Below are 21426 nucleotides of genomic sequence, written 5' to 3' on the forward strand. Positions count from 1 at the left end.
TGTGAAATCAGCATGACGCCCTGTGTACTTTAGTTGGATTCTCTTTCCGCTGAAATTGCCAGGTTGGAGAGAGGCTCTCAGCTGGGAATGCTGCTCTACATGTGAAGTAGGTTGTGCGTGTGTGAAGGGCTGAGGAGATGTGTGTGTGAGTGTGCAGCTTGTGTGTCTGCATTTGTATCAGCGCACATTACGAGAGCCTTGGTAGGTGTGAATGCACTGTATGAGTGAATGTGCGTGTTGGTGTGCTGCCCTTTGTCGAGATGCCCTCTCTTTCTCCAGGTGAAGAGTCTGTTCTGAAGGCTCTGCTCCAGTCGAGGGCCCTTGAAGCCAGGCTGGTAGCACTTTACCCAGATAGAGGTAAACCTACGGTACGCCATCTGTCTTGCCAGCAAACACTTAGTGGACTGTCAGACAGCAGTAGTGTTTTGGCACAAACAGGCAGCAATGCCCTACACTGGAAGGAGCATCTATGTCCAGATAGGCATATCGTTTACTGCATTATTTTATTCACTGCAAAAAATACAGTTTGTTTTTAAATAAATCTGCCAAGATCTGCCAGTACAGTAAGAAAACGTCATGTGAATTATTGCACATCGACCTAATTCAAGAAAACACTGATTTTAATGCAGCTATAGTTCACACATGTAACTGCATGAAAGAAAACAAGAATTAATTTATATCACAAGCAAAATATTTACATTATTTTCACAAAGATATAACTTTCTAAGCATCAGTCTGGCAATATTATTTGTTTCTTTATTAAAATGTTGGTGTACATTTTAAATTCCCTCTTTAGTTGTTGATTTAACCCCTAAAAAGTCCCCTCAGTGTATCAGAGTTACATCTTTAGAAGTTTTTTTTGCATAAAATAAGCATCCCTTCTGGCGTGAAAATGGTTTTGCCAGGACTAAAATAGTTGCTTCCTCTATAATGCGTGCCTCTTTGTAGTCCTTGGTTTTCGCTCCGTTCACTCTTCTCCCATCACAGCATCTTCCAACACACCAGCTCACCTATGACACTATAAAACCATTCTACACGACACATTGGAAAGTTGCAATATTGCAGTAATTTAGCCCTACATGTCTGACCTGGAAACCATTTACAAAGAGGAATAATGATAAAGAAAGTTCCAAACTGCAAGGTGACAGGACTGGTTCCTTAGATTTGAATCTCCATCAGTGTAAATCTGTGTTTTTGAGGCAGTTATAACATATCAGCATGCAGCAGTTCAGCACACTCAGCCATGGCACCTTATGCTTGTTTTTATCATGATATGTCCTACCATATATCTATATTAAAGAAAACATATGGACACGTTAACAAGGTAAAATAATACGTTTTATGACTTTGCTGAACCACTGACATGGTGGTTTCATCCCAGGGTCAGACACACTGCTTAATGCAATGCTTTGCAATTTGCTAATTGCACTGTTTACAACTATGATTTTGATTTGAAAAGAACTGTTCAATCAATGGTACACATTGTTCTGTTTCAAAGAACAAAGCTAAAAAAGTCTTAATGATTTCCAGAAACTGCTGGACTCCGTAGTTATTAACAATTATTACTCAAATAAAGAAAATTGTGCATTTGTATGGAATTATTCTCAGCTGTGGATAACTTCATTCAAGAGAGTATTTCCTGCAGTCTATCAACATAGTTAATGTTAGGGTTTGTTTTTTTTAATTTACTGGAACAGATAAGGCACCACGTGTCCCAAAAATGGTATTCCTATACAACCAAACTGCATTTTCATTTACATTTTGAAAGAAATATTATTTTGTTTTGAGGGGAACATACAGAGTGGGAATGGCTTTTAGAGAGACACAGCAGGAGGAAGTAGATGGAGGCACATGTCAGCAACAGGACTTTTACCCTGGAGACAAGGCTTCATGAGGAAGTATTTGCTGTTTGGTTTGGTTCAGGCAACAAAACTATGTGGTTACGTTTAGAAAAATACTACGCTTTGGTTGACACTTTTACAATGATGACTACATGTAAGAAACGTTCAGGCACCAATCTTGGTCTTTTTAAAAAAGCATCAAATTGAGTTCAGTTGCGACAATTCATTTGAAACGTTTCCTCCATTTTCTGGGTTACCATGGTGACAGGTCCGGCATCGTCTAATTAATGATTGGTGAACAGTAAAACATGTTGATTTGAAACATATTTGTTAACATCACAAAAAGCCATAATATGAAAATTTTCAAATATGAATGTAAAAAAAAAAAAGCTGTTAAAAAAAGGAATCCATATGTAACATAACTAAGAAAGCAATTTAATTAAATAGGAATGTAATTTTTGGGACACAAGGCTGGAAAAAGATCATTTGTAGGTGGACCCAGTTCATTGTTAACTTTGGTTTTTCATTGCATTGTTGGCAATAATTAAACATAGTGTATACCCAGGCCTATATCTGAGACTGAACACGGACTGACAAGAGAGCAGTTTGAACAGAGCGACCACCGGAGATGTTGTCCATCAGTTCTTTTTTGCTTCACAATGATCTGTCACTCTACTTGTCTACTTGCTGCTGTTGTTGAGCTCTTCCGCTGTAGATACCCTAAGACTCATTGTGCCACTCTGCTGGTTGCTTGCTGCTCTCATATCAGTCTGAGTGCATTGAGAGCATGACATAGTAGAGAGACGGCTGTGTGTGTGTGTGTGTGTGTGTGTGTGTGTGTGTGTGTGTGTGTGTGTGTGTGTGTGTGTGTGTGTGTGTGTGTGTGTGTGTGTGTGTGTGTGTGTGTGTGTGTGTGTGTGCGTGTGTGCGTGTGTGCGAGGGAGTAAATAGCATCCCAATTGCAGGGATGGCATTTAAGTGTCTCTCCCTTTGCACTCCAATAGTACTGCAGACCCATTACCTCAGTGCGTGCCTTTGTGTGTCTACCAGCATCGGTGTGTGTGCTTGTGTAGGGCTACAAATGTGTTTCCGAGCTATTCCTCCAATCATCTCCATGCTCCCACGCGACTCACCCTCTACCTTTCTGTCCTGATCTTTTTCTCATTCATCATGCTTCCCTTCCTGTCCTCTTTCCAGAGGTCTTTGCTAAGGTGTAATTTAGCTCCTGCTGTTCTCTAATTTCTGCCTTAGTCAGGAGGGGCGTGGCTGGCCCCCTGACACCACGGATACAATCTGTCAATCATTTCCCACAGCCAGGAAATTGCGTTCAAAGTGAGAGTAATTATTAAGTCTGCCCTGTGTGGGTTGAATTGAACACCCTCTCATTTTGGCACAGAGAGAAATATGTCTTCAGTGGCAAGGCCAGGTGGATTTGTGGGGCTTTTATTGACGCTAAGAACAAGGTGAGGGCTCTCCTCATCTCACCTTTTGTCTTCTCTAATCTCTTTGCCTTTCCTTTACTTCAGCCCTCATTCTTCATTCATCATTATCAAATCCTCATCGACTCTGTCAAACCACCCTCCTTCCGTACATCCGTTCTTTCCTCTTCCCTATAGAGAAGGAAGAGCATTGAAAATGTGTGCTGCAAAAGAGTTGTCTCCTGCCGTTTAAAACGAGTACACATATCAAATGTATTGTGTACCTCTAGGTTAATGTAATATAATGGCAAATGCTTCCAGTAGGGAGACAGCAGTCGAGGTGAAAGCATGCAACCAAAAGTCGACTTAACATAAGCATGTTCAGAGAGGTAGCTGTTGGAATTCCTTTTTGTTAAAGTCCTTGAAAAGCTAAAATCAAAACCGGTGAGCATGGAATGTGTAACAGTTGCTCTGCCTTCATTTTGCTGGTTGAATTATTGAAACCTACTTGAGAAAACACTTGAGTCCCCAGTTACCTTTTTGTTCCACAGAAAAATGTTGATTTATTTTCACATTTCCCTTTCATTCCAGGAACCACATACCTCTGTTTGCCACAATATTGCTGAATAAATGTTAGAAGTATATGGATTTTGCCATTCCTACACAGTCCACTCAAACTAAAAAGTTGAAATAGCATCAAGGGCATCAATACTCAAGACACCTTGTGCCAACATTTACTCCTAACTCCCTCTGCCATTTTTGATTAATGTCAGCCACGGCCGCTTATCGTAAGCGTCTAAGTCAATCACCTGAATCAGTGTTGACTAATCTGCAATGCACTGCCAACCAAGCCTTGTTAGAACAGCCACCACATGAATGACCCATTAACCTTTTTGCATGAGCAGATAAGTCAGAATTAACAAGATGTCGCTCCAGCAGCTGAGTAACTTAACTTCTGACCCTGCAACCTTTACATATAGGACAGTTATTGGAATCCTGTTGCTTTAGCTGACATGGGAACAGCATTCAAAGCCAGTATGCAAATTAAGACTCTGAATATGAATGCAGAGATTCTTCATTAACCAGGATTAGACTAAATGTATGTATAGTGCAGTATGTAAATTTGTGGAAGTGTCTCGTGGAAATGTGTCTTTGGACAAGCTGAAGTCTGAGAGGCAAGTTGCAAATCATATTTTGCTCCAACCTTCTCCCTTAGTTTCTGTTGCTATGCTTATAATGTTTTTCATACATGCATAGCTAATATACAGGCATTTTTCAGCTGTGCATAGCAAGCTAAATAACTAGCATTTGCTCTTTGACTTAGTTTCCAGGTGACTTTCCCAAATTTCCAGGTTGCTCATGTTGGAAAAGGAGTCTTAGACATACACTGCATAGATACTATCACGCTAAAAGTCTCAGGCAAAAGATATTTTAATAAATTGGTCCATGTGGAATACATGGACACAAAATAAACAGCATTATTTTTGCACAACAGTATGCAGCTAATCTTCAAGTTAGTTCTCATGAGTTCAAACAGTAGATTTTGACTTTTTTATATAAAGACAAAAGGTATAAAGGCAAGCCAACATTTTTGATAGATGTAACACTGTCTTAAGTAACCTCTGATGGGGTTGTTGGAGTAGAAATTTTGCCAGATACAACAAAGATTTTGGGAGGTTTATGGATATCTGTCTAAACCTGTTGTGTAGGACTAGATGTTGATATCCCTTCTTGCATGGGCCTTCCTGCACACTCCCATCTCCCTCAGAAGCCTGGAGGTCGAGGTAGCTATAAACCCTCTGCAGCCTCCTTCGACTGGTTGGACCCTCACCTTTCAGCCTCGTTGTTTTGTATCGGTGGCAAACTCCATATACCTCAGCTTCTTGCACTAATAGTCTCCTCTACTGAGCTCTCCTAGGGCAATAAAGACTTTGATAAGTTTGTGGATATTGGTCTAAAATTTTAACCCAGGAGTAATCTTTCATATTCTGGGAAAATACTTAGGGTTATCCCTAAAACACTGGATGATAAGGCAATTCTTAATGAATCAAGTTTTGACTGGACAGTTGGTCACAGGATGACATTTACTGAGTCATGGACCGACATTAACTTTACTGGCTGGTTACTGGATCTCAATAAGATTTATCAGGCAGAAAATCCAAAGTATGGGACAATGAAGACTCTAAGAAGGTGACTTGCAGACTCAGGATTTCTGGCAGGAAGGTTGTTTGGTCTGGCAGCTGGGACCGGCCCAGATGGGGCGCCCTGGCTCCATCTCATGCAGCCTACTCTCAAGTGCATCCTGAATGGCAAGCATACAGAGGGGACAGGTAAAGAGACAGACAGGGCTAGATGGAATTCGTGATGGTTCAAGTGCCTTTTTTGTCAGAGGGCTGGCATGGGCCAGTAACAGACTGATGAAAGCATTAAGGTAGGGTTCTACAGTTTCTGTGACAACTTACCAAGAACTAGGTGCTCATTAGCTGTGCTTTGTTGTCCTAAGGTGGATAATATGACTAAACTTGTGACCAAACAAGTTCAGTCTCCTCTCATTGCTGTTAATTTTTCACGAGTTATTAGCCTATTGCTTTTGCAGGAGTTGCAGCAGCTTCCTTGATTCGTGTACTTCTAATATTGATATTTTAAAGGCTCATTATTACTTTATGTTTTGTATAGGGATGTCCAATAATAGTGACCCACCTATATTATCGGCCCAGTATTGTCATAAAATGCAATATTTGTCAATATCGTTTTTCGTTTTTCTTTTTTTGCCTATCATGAAAACCCTTGAAACGGTACCTGGATTTGTCGGCATTTACTAGCACGCAAATGATGACATCATCAAACTGTGTTATGAAGCGTGTAAACAGGTGTGGCTCAGCAACAAGCTTGCTGTGCCTGACTAACAACAATGTGGGTTGGAATTGGAATAGACCACATATATCGATATCGGTTGATATCGGAACCGGAAATTGAGAGTTGGACAATATCAGCATATCGGTTATTGGCACAAAACCAGTATCAGACATCCCTAGTTTTGTATTTCTTTGTAATGTAGCACAGTGTTAACAATTATAATCTACTCCTAGCTTACTTCTCTCTCAGACCTTGAAGTCTAATAATTTTCTGCTGCTACTAAAAACATGTATTTAGATAAGTACAATAACATAATAAACATGCAATGACTTGTTGACTAATTTGTTGAATGAATAGCTTCTGGTCAACTATGAAAATGCTTGTTCTAAAAGTACTAGAGAGTGGGTGTATGATTCAGGGTTTTTTTCATTGTCAACTATGATCCCACAAACATGTTAGTTCCCTATATACTTGTTCACTTTGGAAGTGGCATCAAAACTCAGTTATTACTGTGGGTAGTATGCTAGTTAGCCTAGCATCCAAATAAATTACACTTAATTTAGTAACATCACCACAAATTCAGTTCTTACATTTATATTTAACTTGTGTTTGTTCTTTGAATGACAGGGAAAAAAGAACACCACCTTCCATACACAACATAAACTACATCTATTACTAGAATTAATCATGTAGAGAAATCCTAAACTCGACAGGCTCGTCATGCTCACTTACAGCAGCAAACCCCAAAGACTGAACAGAATGTGTTCAGTTGAGCAACCAGACCACAATATAGTGCTAAAATTTCCTATGAACAAAATACAAAAGCTGATAATCTAAGACGACAGAAATGTAATTGATTTTAGTTCATGGAATACACACACACACACACACTGTAGATAGCGGTGAACCTACCCTAACCCCCATGTGTGGATGTCTATGGAGTCTAATGGCATTTGTTGGGCCTCTGAGGGTATTCAAACATTCAAAGGCTGAGTGTGAAGCACAGACAGAGGTGGAGGATACGGATCGTGCGTCTAAAGGTGGGGGAGAAAAAGGATGGAGGGGGCTAATTAACATATTAATGACCCCACCTTCCTACAGCTTCTGTCGGATAGTCCAAACACTTTGATAAGTATGCAAATGAGAGCTGCACCATCTGAAGAGGGAATTAGCTCTGCCAGAGACAGCCGAGAGAGAAAGAGGGGGTAAAGAGAGAGGGGAAGGAAGGAAGAAAGGAAGGGAGGAAGGAGCCATGAAGGAGGGAAAGGGGAACTAAAAGGGGTTGGAAAGAGAAGAGGAGAGGAAGGTCAACATGAAGGAACAGGAAGAAGGAAGAAAGGAGAGACCAAAGGCAGAGCGTGAGATGGGGAGAAGTCTCAGGCATGCTGATGAACTGATATCTTCATGTTTGTTTTAGTTGTGTTTAATTATCTGACGTGCACAGCGGGCCGGTGCGTGTGTGGGCACGTGTGTCATATTAGCCAGAGAGGCGGTGATGGAGAAGAAAGAAAAAAAAGAAAGGCTTTCGTTCTTGTGCTCTCCGGCTCTCAGATCGATAAGGCAGTGCCCGTCAAGCCTGCAGCGATGTGCAGAATGGCTGCAGGGGCTCAGGCCGGTGGGCATAGAGGCTCAGCGGTGAGGCTGAGGCAGGCGGCTCGGAGGAATGACCCCGAGCAGACAAGGGCAAGTAATTATAACACACACTGATCTCACTCCTTCTATCATTGAAGAGAATGGTGAGTAATAAGGATGAGGGAAAGCACCATGGGCAAGCAAGTGTTCACATGTGGATGAGACAAAGGGAAGAGAGAGAGGATAAATGGATGTGTGTGTGTGTGTGTGTGTGTGTGTGTGTGTGTGTGTGTGTGTGTGTGTGTGTGTGTGTGTGTGTGTGTGTGTGTGTGTGTGTGTGTGTGTGCGTGTTGCGTGAAGAGGGATTTACAGACATGCTGCTCACATTCCACAATTATGTTGAATCATTTCATTAACTTGATCAGTTTCTGACAAAGAAATGTCCAACACGGAACACCTCTTTGATTCGTCCAGTCAGCGATGAAGGACGACCTCATGTCTTTTGTATGGAAGTGGAAATCTGACAGGGGAAAAATGAGGGGCTTTAGCAGTTATCCACCTTACTTAACTGTTCTCAACACTTCAGTGCCAAAGCACACCAGGACTGACAATGAAATCTATGTATTCAAGGAGAAATCGTGCAAATCTGTATTTGATTTCCTTGAAATTTTTTTCTTGATTAATGCAAACAAGGGAGTGAATTGTTTATCTTTGCCAGCCAGCCTGAGGCAAGCAAACATACCCACCTTGAAAACCTTCCATAGTGTAAAATAAAGTCACATTAACAAAAATCTTATCGCTCTAAAGCGAAGCCATCCATCGCCTTGCATAATGACAGAACTATTTTTGGATGTGACAGTGTAAGAACCGCACTTCCTCCACTGCACAACACCCAACAACACACAAATATCTGCACAAATCTTAGCCTTTGTTTAAAATCTGGGGAATTCTTCACTGTGCATTAACACCATAATTAGCAAAAGCCTGTGCTGTCCTAGTTATGTAAGACGTCTCTTTTTGTCTTTTGAAATTGGATTACCGCAGGAGGAACCATTTATTTGCAGAAACAGGGGGTTGGGGGCAATTTTCCTCCCAGTGCCTCCACCATACAGGCTCGAGCACAAAGCTATCCTTACCCATTGAGCTCATGCGCAGTACTTATACACTCCAATAAACATGATTAGCATGGCAGACTGTAAATATGCAAATGGAAAAAGAGATGTGGAGGGAATGTTTATGCTGTGAGCTCTGTGTAGTTCAACCCCACACCCCACCCCACCCATCATATGGAGGCCATGATGAGGTTTATTGAGGTAGCGCCTCTCTTGAAGCTACCTTCACTTTTTTTTCTTTCATAAAAGAAATTCATCCATGTAATTGGCGCTTTGAATGCAAAGGGATGCCTTTACCATCAGTGTCTTCGCCGCTTTCATTGCACACAGACGGAGGCAGCTGCAAAGACGCATGGCTGCATGCTGAAAGCTCCTCTCTCAACAGCTTCCTCCCACATGGCATCAAACCGCAGCCTCAGCCCGAATTTCATTTAATGTGTGGAACCCACATTCTCTCTCCTGCTCTACGTACCGCTGTATTTTAAGAGTTCCACATACGGTCTTCAATTAGCTGTCCTGCAGGTCTATGAATGCAATTATAGTTTGGTATCTGAAAAGTCAGACAACATGTCTGAACCCAAGAGAGTCAGAGTCCTCACTAGTGTATTACTGTGGAGACCTATGATACAACAGACTCAAATGATTTACATGTAATTTATGAATTTGGCTAAAGTAAAGCTAATCTGAGTGTATCTAGAGCCCAACTGATACTGATTCTTATGGCCAGTAGAATAATTAGGACATAAGAATTAAAAGGGCAAAGAACATTAAATCCATAAGCGTCAGTTTAGGGGGGGACGGTGGGGACGTGTCCCCCCCACTTTTTGTCAGGGGTCATTTTTGTCTCCAACACATTCAAATTCTTCACATGTAAGCCGTTGTAAACCCAGTTATTTTCATTAGTATAGAAAATTCCGACGCTCATGAACGCACCATCCGCACTCGGCTGAGAGTTGCACAGACACGCAGCACACCTTCGTGAGATTAAAAAAAACCAAAAAAAAAAACCGCGCAGATGCTAAATTTGCTCCTGTGCCAAGTGGAAGCTCCGACCAGAGGCATGCAGGGGCAAAATTTCGGCCCGGGAGAATTAGTACGATAGCGGCCCACAAACTTCTCTACCCGCCTGTACCGATAGCTCAGCAGCTTGAGCCTCCGCCTTTGGTGCAGTGGTTGTGAGTTCTAGCCCAGGTTGTGGCATTTTGCCGCCGTTCTTCGACATTTTCTCAAAGTGCTGTGGTCTCCGTCCCCCCCACTTTTAAAAACAAACTGACGCCCTTGATTAAATCAGTTTTTACATAAACACATAAAATTTCTTTTTATGAGTCCCATAATTAATGCTTGATTGACGTTTACTAATAGGACCTCTGAGGCTTAATATATTTACTTCCACTGTAATTCCTTGTTGCTTTTACTCCAACTCCAATAAGCTTTAAATAAACTACTATTGATCAGTAAACTGACCTGCACATTTCAGTAGTCAGTGTGTAACGTATGGTTATTACAAATCCTCTAGGAAATATCCAAAATCCAACAATTTTAAATACACTTGCCAAAAAAGCAACACCCTGAGCGCTATCATTTTCAGCTATGAGAGAAATGGGACACACTATGTCCTGCTGGACCTTCTAGAGGTGTTGTAGGACCTGCCTAAAGCAGCATCAGTCTTACAAGCATAGTCTCACACCTGCCTTTACCTTGATCTCTTTTGCCTTTCCACAGTCACAGCCATACTACACGGTGGGTTTCAGAATACAAAACGCTGCAGTAAGTCTGCGTTCCCTCAGTTGCAGTCGCTCCCACGGTTTGTTCTCATTCACCTACTGCCAGCGTACATAATTCTAAGCCCATTACTGCATGTATGCGTATCCTCTGTCTGAGTACAGGTTTACGTGTGAGGAAAGTATGCTCACTGAAACAGGCCAACACATACGCAGCACCGGGTGGCCTATGTGACCCAGCCCAGGCTGCTCTATGCAAAGTCAAGCGTGTTCGCCCTGAAGACTATCAGCTCTCCGGGGACAGAGGCCATCGAGCAGCATTATCGACATTATAGACGCCTCGGCCTGGAGATAGGCTTCACATCGACCCCCTGATTAATTACTATCTGCAGGCAGCAGCACAGTGAGGGAGAGGCAGCAAGACAGGGGGAGGGAGGGAGCAGAAGTGAGAGAAAGAGGTGAGAATGATAGAAAATGAGGAAAGGGGCGAAAGAGTAAAAGCAGAGGGGGATGAACAATTAGAGAGAGAGAGAGAGAGAGAGAGAAGGGAGAGCACAGCTTGTACTATCTATGAATATCAGCTAAAGGCTACACAGTAATCTTCCAGGTGGAATATTATTTATTGATATATAGGTAGGCAGGAACCCTTATCTTAGCTGCAACCACCCCCTAACACACAGCCAAGGACAAAATGAAATCCACACATTACTGGGGTGGAAACAACTTCCAAAGACAAGTAGAGGACACTGAAATAGCCACCCTTGAATTCTCAAACATGTTACACTTCTCACTAATAAAACAAAAATGAAAAAGCCTCTTTATGTATGAGACAAGCAGTGGCCAGCATCAATAACTCCAGTTGAATCCACTAGGACTCCACTCCTCATTTTCTCAAGAGACTGTGTAACACAGGTCAATAAGATGTTACAACACGAGTATGTTGAGGCCTTTGCTGAAGGCTAGTTAGCATCGTTGAATGAAAAGTAACAAGGCTATTTTTTTGTTGAAATTCAAAGTGGGCATCATTTCGGTCCCTGCAGTGCGTCCAAGAGATGCCCTCTTCACATCAGTGATTTGAATCCTCAACTAAAAAACCTTTTAAAGTAAAAACCAATTACAACACAGTCATTTCCATTATTTTAGTGTAGTAGTTCTACACAGAGCAAGAGGGAATGACAGTTCATCTTTACAAACTAAATGTTGTCCTGAAATCATATGATTATAGAACTAATGAACCAATGAAGGTGGTTGAAATACAGGGAAGTTTTGTGATTCAGCATGACTCCCTGCATTCACCCCAGGGGGTATGCACGTGAAGAAAACTCCTTTTGAACTAGATTAGATGCTGCAGGCTCCTCTACTGCCACACACAGTGATTGGCCGTGGGACTGATGTAGACGTCAAGATACACAAAGACGAGACACTCCATAGTGTGCTGAAATACAGTGGTCCCTCTTCTATCACAGGGGTTAGGTTCCAGGACCCCCTGAGAGAGGCAAACATCTGCAAAGTAGTGACCTTATATTTATTTTCTTATTTCTGTATATTTTAAGGCTTCATAAACTCTCCACACACTCTTACAAATCTTTCCCCCACTCCATGGTGCTCGAGTTCAGTTCCAGAAGCCTTAGTAGACGCAGAAGGTTTGATTGACGTTGTACGGCTAAATTAAATTTTTTACAAAAATTTCACAAAAACACAACACCACAGAGCAACGCTGTGCAGCGATCAGACGTCGATGTGAAATGGACAAGATGCTGAACGCTGCTATACACAGAGACGGAGGAGACTGATGCTACGATCGCTGAGCCGATCAGAGCCCAGCGCTGGACGCTACGCATTTTATTTCAATTAAATATTCTTTTAAATATGTTTTAAGCATTATTTTTGATATTTTTTTATATTGTTTTAATTTTTAGGCTAGAATTACTTATTTTACCACAAAATAATTAAAATAATAAGTACATAAAAATACCTACATACTCTAGAATCCCATGATATAGTGAATAATCCACGATATAAAATTAAATATATACAATTTAAAAATCTGTGATACAGTGAGGCGGTGAAAAGTGAACCACGATATACCGAGGGACGACTGTATTACTGAACTACGACCAGGAAGCACACTTTGATTTGTCTCATTGTACGGAAATTGTACATTTTTACATCACAGATGTTAAACAAAAACATTGACAAAGACTCGTACATTTTAGCAGCAAAACTGAAGCATCACAATCTAGAGACCACTCAGTGCTACAAACTCAGCTCAGCTCCACCTGACTGGACTGAGCCCTTGTACGTTCACTACACTGGCCGTTTACTGTGCATGCAGCCTGTATGCCAAACAGCACCAAAAGAATACCAGTTGGCAGCTTCAGGCCTCATCAGATTAGCTCTTGTGCCTCAGTAACAGAGCACCCATTAGCCTGTGACTGGCTGCAGCTGACTCACTGCTGCAGTTTGGTTAACAGTCACACAACTTTACTGCTGTAAATATTAATAACTGTTCCACATATTGACTAATCTCAGGTCTTCTACAGGTAATTCTGCAAGCTGGTAGATTTTTGCCTGTAAACATTAATCGTTAGATGCATCAGTGGGTCAAAAATGACCCAGCAAGGTCACTTTCTTGCATTATCTTTGTAATGAGAAGTTGTTATCATTTAAATTTTAAGTCACCTTTTATACTTGGAGGGATAGCGCACCAACAGCTGGAGGAAGAGAGTGGAAAAATGACAACGAAATGGATGTTGACATTCTTCTACTGCTGTTCTGTGTAATATTCTTCTTTATCAATCATCAAAATGTTCAAAATCTGTTACAAATTGAAAAATAAACAGATCTCTAACATGAAATCATTCTTGTGTGGACCAAAATATAATACAAACAATAATAAAAAAAACACATTGGTTCTAATACGGGTCATTTGTTGGACCCATTTTTGGAAGAGTGGAGGGTCCAATCACCAAAGCATCTAAGGGTTAATGAAAACGTCAAAAGGTAACGATAATTTCTTAGCTTTCCCTCACTAGTGGCACATGCTGTTAGAGGGAAGTTCACATAGATCTTCTGGTTTTATCTGAAACTCCAGCTGAGTGAGGTGACTGTTTTTCCCAGACAATATATTTCTCAAATTGAAGCACTTAAGATACAAAAAAAAATCAAAAAATCCTACGCAAGTATACTACATCTCCTCATTAAATTCAGTTCTCAGAGTTGTCCTAGCAATTTGTATTTTTCCACCGCCTCAAAGATCTCAGTACTGTACAACCTGCAAAAATACAAATCAAGTGTAACCTTATTCACAGCATGTAAATTACTATCTTTTAAAAAGCATTTCAAGTAACTTTAAGCTTTCATCACACATTTACATTTTTTAACAAGACAATACATTTTAAAAAAAAGTGGGAGGAAACTTTTCTAGTAATAAAGAAAATGTTAAAATTTGAAATATAGTTGTATTCTACCTTCCACCCATTCGACTCACCCAACATGAACTTTAAGGCCGTAGGCGTAGAGAGAGTTCTGCTGCACGGATAATAAATTGATAATTGCTATCATGCTAAATATCAAGTACATGAGACAAAACGGAATTATTTAGCTCATCTATTTGGATCATTAAAAGGGGAGAAACCCTCTTGTTTAATATTTCATATAGAGGAATTGTATGAACTAGAGGGAAGAGAGAATTTGGTGCTCGTTGTTTCTGTTCTGCTGTTATCAGCTTTTGTGACACTGGAGATGTCCAGAGAAAGAGGAAGACCGAGTGGGAAAGTCACACCAGGAGGCAGGAATAAAGAAAGAGACAGACAGTGAAATAATCTTAAGCATTCCTTCATGGTTGTAGAAACAGAAAAAAATAGAGGAAAGGAAAGATGAGAAGGAACAAATGCCATCAAAGCTGACTTCAGTGGCAGGTTGTTGACGTGAAGGCGGCTATCAGTAGAGGAAAGGAAAGGTGGGGATGTCTCAGATAGTAATGAGGTGATGGCTGATCCAGGAACTGTTTGCTTCTACCTGGGAACCGAGACAACAATGGGCCAGTTCTGTGTGTGTGTGCGTGTGTGTGTGTGTGCGTGCGTTCGTGCATGTGCGTGTGTGCATCTCTGCCTGTTTTCCGCCTGTCTATGCATCTGTGTTTGTGCTGCTTTTTGTGTGTGTTTTTCAATCTCACTGACCTGAAAAGCTCCGTTAATGCTGGATCCACAGGCACTGAGAGAGAGGCAGAGAGAGAGAATGATTATGAAACAGGACTGACTTCTGCACGCTAAATCCACAGGCTCTTTGTACAACATGTGAAAAGGAACCTGCTGAATAGGTGATCACTGTGATGTATGATCTGTACATAAATTACCAGTGGAACACTAAAGCTAGTAAAATAGACAAATTAGTTTGTGAACTGTTCACCTGGAAAAAATGCACATGTATATTCAAGTTACAAAAAGGTTTCTGTACCATTTTGCAGTCCTAAAAATAAAAGCAGCTCTGTGCATTTATTAAAATATCTGGATGACTGACAAACTCCCCCATATTTTTTTATTTTTTTATTTTTGTGACAGATTAGTTCAGTGGTGTGTTTTCAAATGTGTTCTCATTCTGTTTGTTTATATATTTCTTTATTTTTATTGATTGTAATAGTTTTTTGTTTACAGTGGTTCACTTTTTCTACCTCATTCCACTTCAGTGAGTAAAATCATTAACTGTGGGCATCAGTTTAAAATAGATGATCAAATATCAATCGCCTTGTCCTACGAAGGAGATAAATCATAAAATGTTGATGATGAGGTCAAAGATGTAGAGTTAATAAAGAGGAGACATGTATTGCTTGTGTAGGTGATAGCATACAATCTACCAAAAAACCTGACAGAAGACACACAGTGGTAGAAATACAGGGTATAAAATCCAATTCAACACATACTAGAATACAACACGTACTTAGAACAACAGAATGTTCTTTGAAGTGTGACTAAGCACATGAGAGAGCTCTGCGTCTGAAATCACCTCATATTATCTCTACAGTCCACCGTGTTTACTGTCATTTAATCTGAATCATTCTTCTAACAGTGGCTCTGTGGTTAGCACTGTCGCCGTGCAGCTAAAAGTTAGTCAGATCGTGTCCCTCGTGTCTTCCTGGGATCTTTCTGCATGGAGTCTCCATGTTCTCCTGTACATGTGTGGCTTTTCTCCAGGTTCTCCAGCTTCCTCCCACAGTCCAGAAACATGCTGAGGTTAACTGGTGATTCTAAACGGTCTGTAGGTGTGAATGTGAGTGTGATTGTAAATATATAAATAAATGGGGTTCTGACAGACTGGTGACCTGTTCAGGTGTCTCCTGTCTTCACCCTCAGTCAGCTGGGATAGACTCCACCCCCCATGACCCTGATGAGGATTAAGCAGTGTATAAATGAGGGATGGACGCATTCTTCTAACGTTTATGAACAACAGACGTGCCATGCATGTACACTACGTTCTGCTAATAATCACATAATGCATTGTGTCACATTCTACAGAGTGTGTGACAGTGTCTAGCATTGTGGCTACGTCCTTTACTAAACTGGCCCTACAGCCCTGAACAGCAGGCCCCTGGTTAAATTCCTGTCTGTCTGAACCATTTGCTGCGTGTCAGTCCCTTCTCTCCAATGTCTCTATCAAATAAAGGCAGAAAAAGCCCCCCAAATACTCTTTAATAGAAAGAGAATAGCAAATGAGCGGATGAAGGGGTGATTCCAGACACACTGACAGTTCTCATCTGACTTGCTGGTGTCCTCTTTAACCAACAAGCAGAGGACACGTGCACCTCCATCAAACAATCACCATGTGATCATCACCTTGACAAAGTGCTTGTTCCACATCATGTAGGAACAACGGTCACCACCTTTTTCTTTGTTTTGGTCAAACATGTCAGATACTTTGTAGAGTTAAAGGTGATAAAAAATGTATCAAGAGGATCTTCTTAGAGCTTTGTAAAGTGTAAAAATTACAGAGAAGACATTAACTGCAGATTGCAAATTGGTAAAATTATAAATTTAAAATAATTTCGTGACAAGTTGTTTTGATCATAAAGTGAAATATTATATTGCTTAATGTTCTTTTGTGTCTCATTTTTGTAATATTTTCTCTTGCTTTTGTTGTTTTTTCGTCTTTTTTTCTGACTTTACTCATTTGTCTCATGTTTTTGTCATTTAGTTTCTTATTTTTGTTGTTTTATCTTTTCTTTTTGTCCTGCTTGCGTTTTTGTCTTATTTTTGTCATTTTTTGTCCGTTTTGCTTTATTCATTGCTTTGTGTATCGTTTTTGTCGTTTTGTGTTTTTTGTCTCGCTTGTGTTTGTCTATTTTTTAGTCAATCTGTTTCTCGCTTTTGTCATTTTTTGTCTCATTTGTCTAATTTTTTGTTTCTTTTTTGTTTTGTTTCATGCCGTTTGTCTCATTTTTGTCATTTTGTGTCTCATTTTTGTTCATTCTTGTTCTTGTTGTTTTTGGTCTTTATTTGTCTGACTTTTGTCACTTTGATCATCGAGTAAAATACTACATCATTCTAGCCTAGCCGCGTTAGACCCATGTTCTGAAGGCGCAAGGGTCTAGGCACGCTGGACAGGGAGGGAGGCGGGCTAAAAGGTTGTCTATCAAATCCCTCTGCAGCAATTGGGTAGGTATACAACCAATCAGTGCAACAAATAGGCTCCGAGAGCACCGGAAATCAGCGGATGCGGTAGCTCAGTGAAGCCTTATTTATACAGTCAATGGGTGAAGCTCAAGTATATTACAGACATGTTAACAGAAAGATTATTCAGAGTCGGTGCTAATGGAGCTCAACGACTGTTGTCGTTTTTGTTGTCGACCCTGGCAGAGAATTAAATTCGTTGCCGTGGGTTGTCTAGCGCGGCTAGGCTAGTTGTTTCCGGTTGTTTCTGTCAGAATCGTCGCGCCTCTGTCGTCACTTAGTTACCCCCGCCTTCTGACTCTACACTTCATGGTGATTGGTCCGGCCAGTTTTAGGAGAATCCAACCTCGAGCCTTATGGAGGGTAACTAGACCCACCCTGGCAGAGAATTAAATTTGTTGCCATGGGTTGTCTAGCGCGGCTAGGCTAACATCATTCAGTTCCCAGTGACTAAATGTTTTGTGTGTTTTTAGATAAATTGCAATCAGTAAGTTGTCATGTCGAAATGATAAACTGAGGCATAATGTTGTTGAGATTGAATTCATTTTTCATAAAACATTTTAGGCTGTTCATAATATTTTGGAAAAAGAAAATTCCTTAAATGTGCACATTTTTTCCACTAAAACAAAGGAAAAATTTGGACTTGTGGTCATTTATAAATATTGTTATGCTGTGATTTTACTGGTCCGGCCCACTGGAGATCAAACTATCGTTTTGTAGGATTAGATGTCACTGTGGTAAATATTCCATTCTGAACAAAGGTCTTAAAATGTGGATTTCCTGGTTTGTGTTTCTGCCAGATATACAAAAAGAGGAGGAGAGAGCAGTGAGAAAAGGCAACTCAAGTGTGACAGACTGGGATTTGTGCAGTGGTGTGTGTACACTGTATGTGCGTGCTCGTGTCCATGCGTGTGTGTGTTTGTGTTGGGGGAGTGAAGGTCACCCTGAATGGCAGTACGCCTGTGTGTGTGTGTGTGTGTGTGTGTGTGTGTGTGTGTGTGTGTGTGTGTGTGTGTGTGTGTGTGTGTGTGTGTGTGTGTGTGTGTGTGTGTGAGTGCGTGCGTGCATGCGTTCTTGCAGATACCTTTGGAGCGTGTGCGATGGCGCTTATCGTCTGCATCCACCTCCATCTGCAGAGAAGGCACAAACAAGCTGTTAAACACACAACAGACAGCAACGCAAAGATTATCTTTAATTTGGATGCATGTTCTTTCAGGTTCACAGGACTTTTCCTCCTTGTCAGGCATTTCGATTCACACCTGATGGTAGACGGAACGTTTCACGCAGATGACTGACAGCATTTGTGACAATGATTAAAGTCATTTAAAGAAACGCTTAGATTATTTTTATTAATTAATAAATGACACTGATAGAATCCTAACACATCCATTCCGGTTAGTTTACAACAATGCATTCACACAAAATGCCAATCTATCTGTCTGTCCAGTCAGAAATCAATAATTAGGGTACTACTGATTATAAGTTCTGAGAAGAAAGTTGAACTGATCTCTGCGTTTTACACTGATTTGAGATCTGCTTTGTTAAAAAATGTTCCATGAATGCTCCCGGTAATGTTTCATCAATAATCCCATTTTCCATATTTTTGTACTGTTACTGTCTTTATATTTTCATTTTCATAACTTGTGTTGCATGTTTTTTTATTCATCATCTCTGCATCCATCTGTCCCAGAACTGAACCACTCATTCATAAATATGGGACCATCCATTCAGTCATTTTACAGACTTACTGAACACACACTACCATGCAGCAGCAGCTCTACAGCTTCCTCCTCAGTGTTTAAAACCTCCATATGGGTAAGCATTGTCCTGTTTCCTCTCGTTCCTGTATGTCAGACCTGCCTATCCTTTTAGCGGTGGGGTTAACACATCATAAATTGTTGAGGAATCCAAACACCCGTGAATGCTCTTCTGTTATTTCTACATGTCCCTAAATATTCACACTGGCTGAATTTGGACTATGATGGAGGCCGTGGCCCTGTTTTGATGTCTCTTTTTATTGAACATGATTTATTAACACCATACTTACTTTACTGTGGAGCCCCTCAGCCCTAATGGTGTGTTTCTTTATGAATGCCCATAAATGTTTCAACAGGAGAAAAATAAAATGATGAAAAGCAAAGATAGCTTGTAAATCTTATTAGTGGAGTAAGGAGGGACAGACCTGGAGTATTTTTGGTGTGAATGTGAGATAGATAGATAGATAGATAGATAGATAGATAGATAGATAGATAGATAGATAGATAGATAGATAGATAGATAGAGGTAACTGGTTTCCATGGCGATACAGAAATCATAATTTCTTAGGAAAGCGAGCATAGCAACTTATCAGGCATAGTGTGTGTGTGTGTGTGTGTGTGTGTGTGTGTGTGTGTGTGTGCGCGTGTGTGTGTGTGTGTGTGTGTGTGTGTGTGTGTGTGTGTGTGTGTGTGTGTGTGTGTGTGTGTGTGTGCGTGCGTGTGTACTTGTTTATCTGTACGGGTGGGAACCCAGTGGGGACTTCAACCCGACTATTGCTATATAGGTGGGGACTAGTCTCACGGTGGGGACCTAAAATGAGGTCCCCACGGGTGGCAACAGTGATTTCTTGGTCATGTTGTTGTTACTAAAAAATGTAAAAGTGCAAAAACGTTTCTTTAGGGTTACGCATTATTTTGGTGAAGGTTAGGGTAAGGGTTAGGGGTTAGATATGAATGGGAGTCAATGGTAGATCCCCACAAGGATAGGAAAACACAGTGTGTGTATGCGTGTGTGTGTGTCTGTGTGTGTGTCATGTGAGCAGAGTGGAGTTTGTCCCCTCTTACTGAGCAGACTCTACATTGTTCTTCAAAGCTTCTCGAACAATCTGTGCCACTGATCGTGTCCTTTCAGCATGTGGAATCCACTTCAACAGAAGTCATGTTGCATGTAGTTTTTCTGACAGCATGCTGGCGCTTTTATGTCTAAACAACAGGATGCAGACACTATAGCATCCTGCCCTAAATGTCTCTGTTTCTTGATTCAACACTCACCAACACAGTTAATCCAAGTTCCAATTAATTTTAAGTTTGAAGCATTGACCTGTGTCTGGTCATTGTTTTAATCTGCTGCTGCCATTTTTGCGCTGAAATGCACAGATCGCTTGTCAGTCACACAGTGTGGGCGCTACTGTGAGTCTTACAGTTTGGGTTTCTGTAGGTGCTGCTCTTTGGTCCGTTTAGCCACAGAAGTCACTGCTCCTGTTCCTAATGTTTCGATTCTTCTCTGAACAAACTGCCTTCACCGCCATCAGATATGTAGAACTTTTCCAGTAAAAAGCAACAACAGCATTTGCATTAAATTGCAAAGGCAAAAACCACTGTGCACTGGGAATTACTAGCGATAGAAAAAAATGTTTGTTTATGAGAATAATACATAGATCTTATTATTATTATTATTATTTTAGTTTATTATTAATTTTTTTCAATATTTGGGTATACATATATATGTACACATTTTTTATATATTTTTACATATCAAAAAAAGTGATGCTGTATTTTTGCAGCAGTGGGTTTTACAGGGTTAAAATGAAATGCAGTGAACAAGAAAAAAGTCTCAGCCTGCTAACAGGATACTTCCCTCACTACATGGAAAATACCAGCTGTGTACTAAAATATGGGAATTGTTTGTTGCATGTTTGTTGAAATGTACAAACATGCACCCACCCATAGCACCGGTGCCTATTTGAAACTGTCAGACTCTCTCTGAAGGCCCAGGTTTATAGCGAGGCCTGCATCAGTGCTGAACACAGCATCAACAACAAGTGAATCCAGCAGCAGAATAAAACAGCAGCAACAATAACAGCAGCAGTGGAAGTGTCGTCGCCTCCGTTTCCTTTCCTCCAGCTTCCTGGTGAGAGCTGGACCCAGGAAGCATGCACAGCAGCTGGCCATATGTTGGAGAGCCCTTCATGTTCTGTCTGCTTTTTTCTCTCTCTTAGCACCCCATGGGAAAATGTCACGGCTATAATGAAGGTTAGCCTGCTTATTGAGGATTAGGAGGAGGCCCACTCCCTCTCTGTCTGTGTCTCAATTAGACCCTGGATCAATGGCATTATAGGCCCAGTGGAACAACCAGAGTCACGCTGATCCCTGCTCTAAAGGTAAGGTCGGCTAGTGGAGTAAACACCTACAATAATAAGAATGCAAACCTCTGAGGAAATTCAACACAACCCGCTAATTTTATGAAATATATCAAGTTACTAA

The 21426-nt window shown here is 40.9% G+C and overlaps 1 protein-coding gene across 6 annotated transcripts in view; it reads right to left on the reverse strand.

The window, feature by feature from the left end:
* The window catches only part of myt1lb (myelin transcription factor 1-like, b), a 123360-nt gene that overhangs the window by 60499 nt on the left and 41435 nt on the right, over positions 1-21426 (reverse strand). For all 6 annotated transcript variants that reach the window (XM_051950994.1, XM_051951010.1, XM_051950992.1 and 3 more), the window contains exons 3-4: positions 18270-18315; positions 14702-14735 (exon numbers count right to left, since the gene is read on the reverse strand). In XM_051950994.1, coding sequence (XP_051806954.1) covers positions 14702-14735; positions 18270-18315 — 80 coding nt within the window. The remainder of the gene's footprint in view (positions 1-14701; positions 14736-18269; positions 18316-21426) is intronic.

Source organism: Acanthochromis polyacanthus, chromosome 1, assembly GCF_021347895.1.
Source record: "Acanthochromis polyacanthus isolate Apoly-LR-REF ecotype Palm Island chromosome 1, KAUST_Apoly_ChrSc, whole genome shotgun sequence".
Lineage (NCBI taxonomy): Eukaryota > Metazoa > Chordata > Actinopteri > Pomacentridae > Acanthochromis > Acanthochromis polyacanthus.